Source organism: Hipposideros armiger, unplaced genomic scaffold (assembly GCF_001890085.2).
Source record: "Hipposideros armiger isolate ML-2016 unplaced genomic scaffold, ASM189008v1 scaffold_8, whole genome shotgun sequence".
NCBI classification, from domain to species: domain Eukaryota; kingdom Metazoa; phylum Chordata; class Mammalia; order Chiroptera; family Hipposideridae; genus Hipposideros; species Hipposideros armiger.
This window is the reverse complement of record NW_017731358.1, coordinates 3,016,262-3,022,524: the sequence shown is the minus strand read 5'-3', so window position 1 is coordinate 3,022,524 and position 6,263 is coordinate 3,016,262. Positions and strand designations below refer to the sequence as shown.

The following is a 6,263-nucleotide window of genomic DNA, read 5'->3' as shown; positions in this document are numbered from 1 at the left end:
CTTAGCTGTAGAGGGCAGTGTCACTGGCCCTCATATGTGGGATCCAAACCGGGGCCCTCTGGCGTCCCAAGCCAGTTCTTAACCATCGCGCCACTTGGCTGGCCCTCAATGGCATTTTTTAAAGAAGTAGAACAAAAAATCATCAGTTTTGTATGGAATTACAAAAGACCCGAATAGCCAAAGCAATCCTGAGAAAAAAAGAACAAGGCCAGTGGTATCACACTCCCTGACTTCAAATTATACTACAAAGTGACAATAATCAAAACAGCATGTTATTGGCAGAAAAACAGACACGCAGGTCAATGGAACAGAATTGAGAACCCAGAAATAAACTCAGATGTATATGGGCATATAATTTTTAACAAAGGAGCCAAAAACATACAATGTAGAAAAGAAACTCTTGGGCTGGCTGAGTGGCGCATTGGTTAAGAGCTGGCTTGGGATGCCGGCTCTGAGCAGCAGGGCCCCGGTTCGGATCCCACATGAGTGCCAGTGACACTGCCCTCTACAGCTAAGATGGTGAACAACAGCTTGACCTGGAGTTGGGCTGCCGTTGAGTCGCCAGTGACGGTGTAGGCTGCAGTGAAGCTGCAGTGGGCTGCCATAAGCTACCGTGTGTGGCCGGCAGCCAGCGTGAGTGGCCGGCAGCCAATGTGAGCTGCCAAGAGCCGCCATGAGCAGCCGTCCAGAAGCCGGTGACTGGTTCAATCCCCGCATGGGCCACTGTGAGCTGCACCCTCCTTAAAAGAGTCAACTATGCTATTGTAGCATGAAAGCAATGTGTAACCAATGACCATGGCTGTTCCCCAATAAAATTGAAAAAAACAAAACAAAACAAAATTCATAGACACAGACAACAGTATAGTGGTTACCAGAGACTAAGGGGTAGGGGGTGACAGAAGAGGGTAAAGGGGTCAAATAAATGGTGATGGAAGGAGATTTGACTTTGGATGGTGAACACACAATGCAATATATAGATGCTGCATTATAAAACTGTACACTTGAAATCTATATAATATTATTAACCAATGTCACCTCAATAAATTTAATAAAAAGTAATAATCTGGTGGGGGCAGGGAAAGTAGGTAGATGCATAAAGGAAACAACATAGGTATGTGTTGATAACCTTTGAAGCTAGGTAATAGATCCATGGGAATTCCTTAGTTCCTATACTTTTGCATATGTTTGAAATTTTAGACAATGAAAATTTTAAAAGAAGGTGGGGGAGGCCTTGTATGCCATGCTTTAGAGTTTGGCTTGATCACATTTATCCAAGTCAGTTTAAGGTGTTTATACCTGACATGGTTTACAATAAACTCTAAAGTTTGTGGAAAGAAAGTGAGGTATACTCCTGAAAGGCGGTCTGATTTGCAAAATGAATTGTAGAGGAGAGAGATCAGAGAGTCAAGATAAGGGGCTGCTAAGTAACCCTGGCATCCAGATTACAATGCATGTAATGGGAGACAGTAATGACTAAATACGATAAAAGACTCCAAGGTTTTAAGCCTGAGTCAATGGAACCTTGGTAATACTGTGAAAGAGAAATTTAAATGAGAGGCTGATTCAAGGAGAGGAAGAAATTCGGAACTCTGAACACGTTGAATCTGAGGTGACAGAATGGTAAAGTATTTCTTAGGCGCTCTGTAGTGAGGAAATCTCCTGAAGCCTTTTAGCCAAATGGTAGAGGAAATCATGGTGAAGAGTACTATGCCAGGAGTCAGAAGGCTGGATTCTATTAGTGACCCTGATACAAGTCATATCTATCACTTTGAGCAAATCATGCTGAACCTCATAAATGTCATTATAAAATAAGGGGACTACACACTAGAAAATATCTGTAGTCCCTTTCAAATCTAACATTCTATAGTGAAAATTCTCAGTGATATTATCTACAAGGTATTTTTAAAATTCACTCAACAAATATTTTAGTACTTTCTTACAAAATACTATACTAGGCACTGGTTACAAACGGAAACAGGAGATTAACACTTGGGCATAGGAAAAGACAGGAAGTACATATTTTGGACTCACCAATACAGGAATGACAGTTGGAGGTCATGAGAATGAATGAGCTCATTGAAAAGGCAGAGAGAAGAACAGAAGAAGAAGAACTGAGCCTTGAAGAAAGCACACAGCTGGGGATGCAGGGGATAAAGAGAAACCAGTGAAGTAAAGAGAATAATCAGTTAGAAAAACAGGAGAGAAACAAGTTAGATAAGTCACATCAGGGCCAATAAAGCCAGAGTGAATTTTAAGAACTAGAAGCCCAGGCCAATGACAAGAACTAAGAAGAGGCTATTAGATTTGCTAATAAGGAGGTCTCAGACAATTTTAAAGAAATTAATTTAGGGTAATGGTAGGACCAAAATCTGGGCAACAAGGAGTATGGGAGGAAAGATATATACATAATCTTTTATTTTCCTTGGGAACATATATTAGCCTACAGATGCTGTGAAAAGTGAATTACCCCATGGAGCTCACCCAGACTGTCAACTTCACTGTTCAGTAGCAGGATCTCTTGGGTTCACAGCTGCATTTTGTTATACTGTCCTTTTCTCATACTCTTGCAAAGACACAATCTTACTGAATCATCAAGAAGATGAATACCTAATAAGAAATATATAAGAATAAAAACAAGAAGGAAAAACCAACTACTCACAATACTCCTTCACCTCTTTGTTCTCCAATCATTACTTGCACCACCATTTTATATCGGTCAAATCCCATTTCTAGAAAGAAAAAATGAGAGTTATCAATAAGCAAATAAATATATAGTAAAATTACTTAATGAAGGCAAATTTGCCTAGAAATAGACATAAGCATTCAGTCTACAAGCATTTACTGAGTATGATGATAATAAGCTTGGAGTCAAACTTGAGGACAAATCCTAACTGTAAGCTTAGTGAGTGTGTAATCTTAGACAAGCAAAATCCTGAAATTTCTCACTAACAACAAATCTGGAGAGAAGAAAACTGAGTATCTTTATCTTCCCCCTTTTATGACCAAGGAATAGTGGAAACAGTAACAACAACAAAAATGTGAAATGGGCAAAGGTGAAACAGAGCCAACTCTCTTTGATGAAAGTAAACACTTCAGGATTATACAGTAAATTAGGCAAACAATCTGAACACTACAGATACCCACTCATGTGGGCATGAACCCTAATTCAGGACACTTAACAAAATCTCAGAGGAAGACAGCTCAAGTTATTTTTTAAAAACACAGCCTACAGCTTAGCTGAGCTTCCTCCTTTCTCTACCAATTTCACTTCCTCCTTTTCTCATACCCATGCTTTAGAATTGTGGCTAGAATATTAAATACTCAGCCCTTAAATCATAGTTCTGAAAGAAAAATAAAAAGTCTCAGGTACAATGGAAGGAGAGCAAAAAAAATCACTCACACCACATCAAAGCAAAATGAAAAAAAACCTGAATGGTAATATGCACATATGCAACAGCAAAAACAAAAGAATAACAAGAAAGAAATGTACTGTTTAAAAGAAAAAAAAACTCAACCTAGGAGATAATATACATCAAGGAACAAAGAGCAATTCCTCACAACTGATTCACAATGTAGAACAACATAAGCACATAAATTCAATAAAATAACAACTCAATCAGATTATAAAACTATAGAAAGATGAAAAGATTGAAGCCCTAGAAAACAAACTGAATACCCACACAATAGCAGTGCAGAACTAATAAATTTAAAATGGCAAGAGACAGAACAGACACAAATGAAAACTGAATTACTGGCTTAAGATAATCACAAGTAGACATCAAAGAAAAAGGGAGAAATTACAGCAGAGGAAAGTCAATAGATATGGGAGACAAAGATGATTCAACATATCAATATTTGTTGTCCTGAAGAAGAAATGTATTCAGAGGTACAGAAAAATTTCCCTGATGTGGAAAAAATAAAATCTACAGATTTTTAAATACTCAATACCAAACTATGCCCTAGAAAAGCTATTGAGTATCATGGTTAGGGATAGGATTCCCTATGCAGAGAACATCAGACTGACCTCAGATTTCTCCACAGTAAAATTCTATGCTAGAAGACAATGAAGCAAAGTCTATTAAAATTTTCCAAAAAATAATTACCTCAAAATATTATATTCATCCAAAATATATTCTGGTTTAAAGGCATTCTCAAACATGAAAAAATCCATTGAAGATAGCATTTCTGAGCCCTTCCTGAAAAAACTTCTAACAAAATCTTGTCAGGTAAGAACTGAACCAAAATACAGAGCTCAGCAATGGTAAAAGGACTAAATAATGAGCAATCATTCCATTTAAATATAGAATAAATGACATACCCACTATGCAAAATAGGTCTATTATTCCATTGTTATTATTTATTTATCTGTATTATACATAGAAAAGACTGGTATGATATTCACCTAATAGTAATGATTATTTATAGGTAGTATTTAGGGTGATTTTTCTAATTTTATTTTTCTACATTGTTTAAAAATTTTTAAATGAGCATGTATTTTTTTTACAATAATTTTAACAGGAATTTTCATTAAAAAGACTGATAACAAAAATGCTAATACACTAACAGTAAATTTAGGAGATGAAAATACATAGAATAGCTATTTTCTTCTTTATACTGTTCTATTTTTTCATTTCTAAAAATTAAGACATTAAGAAAAGAAGAAAACACACTAAAATATTAAATAGTAACTACCTTTAGGTAATTAAATTTTACATAATTAAAAAAAAAAACTTTATGTGTACAGTAGCTCCCCCATCTGTGGTTTTGCTTTCCACAGCTTCAATTTCCCATGATCAAATGGCAAATTCTAGAAATAAACAATATATGTTTAAAATTGTGCACCATTCTAAGCAGCATACTGAAATCTCATACTGACCCACTCAGCCCCACCCCACGCCATGAATCATTCCTTTGTCCAGTGTATCCACACTGTATTCCATACCCACCCATTAGTCACTTAGTAGCTGTGATCTCAGTTATCAGATCGACTGTCGAGGTATCGAAGTGCTTGTGTTCAAGCAACTCTTATTTTACTTAATGTGGCCCAAAGCACAGAGTAGTGATGCTAGCCATTCAGACATGCCAAAGAATATCCATAACGTGCTTCTTTTACATGAAAAGTTAAGTACAGCACAGTAAGATATTTTGAGAGAACACATTCACATAACTTTTGTTACAATACATTGTAATAACTGTTCTATTTTATTAGTTGTTAATCTTACTGTGCCTAATTTAAAAATTAAGCTTTATCATAAGTATGTATGCATATTTTTTCTATGTTTTTTTGTTGCAAAAATGCATCATGACTTTTCCGACAACCCAATAGTATACATAGGGTTCAGTTCTATCCATGGTTTCGTGCATCTACAGGAATCTTAGAATGTATCCCCGCAGATAAGGGGAGACTACTGTATTGTCCAGGTTTATTACAATGAAAATGTATTACTATTACAGAGACATTTCTTCCCTCAAAAAAAAATGGTATTTTAAGAAAAGGTAGATAGAAAGAGAGGAGTTTTCAGATGGTATAACATTATTAATAAAAGGGAGACACAGAAACAGATAAAGAACAGGGAGGAAAAGCATAAGATCTGCTCTGCACTTGTAGAGTTTGGCAGGAGTAGAGGGTTGAATAGGACAAGTAGTAAGGATTCAGCTGGAGAGATGGACCGAGGTCAGATTGAATGGGTACTGAATAGTAAGCTGAGGGCTTGATATCTTGGTGGGAAAAACCACCAAAAATTATGGGGATAAGGAGCCCCTGTACTTCCTGGTAATTTTGCATACTCCGATTTCTGGAAAGTTGTATACAATGTTTTATTGCACATCTTTACTCTTTCCCACCATCTGCAAAAACTTACATGAATCAAAGTTACCAAATAATTAAGATGACTAGAGGGCCGGCCGAGTGGCATGTTGGTTAAGAGTTGGCTTGGGACGCCAGCTCTGAGCAGCAGGGTCCAGGTTAGGATCCCACATAAGGGCCAATGATGCTAAGATAGTAAACAACAGCTCAACCTGGAGGTGGGATGCTGAGAGTCACTGATGACAGCGTAGGCTGCAGTGGGCTGCTGTGAGCTACAGTGAGTGGCTGGCAGCCAGCATGAGCAGCCAGCAGCCAGCGTGAGCTGCCGTGAGCCTCCGTGAGTGGCCGTCCAATGGCCAGCGAGCGACTGCCTCACCCAGGAAGAGCGCAATGATAATACCAACATGGGCCAGTGAAGCGATGTCCTCCACAACTAGACTGAAGAACAAAAGGACAG

At 37.6% G+C, this 6,263-nt stretch overlaps 1 protein-coding gene across 1 annotated transcript in view; it reads right to left on the bottom strand.

Annotated features, from left to right (window-relative positions):
* DYNLT2B (dynein light chain Tctex-type 2B) overlaps positions 1-6,263 on the bottom strand; it is a 24,001-nt gene that overhangs the window by 14,127 nt on the left and 3,611 nt on the right. The window contains exon 3 of the mRNA XM_019650817.1: positions 2,660-2,783. Coding sequence (XP_019506362.1) covers positions 2,660-2,783 — 124 coding nt within the window. The remainder of the gene's footprint in view (positions 1-2,659; positions 2,784-6,263) is intronic.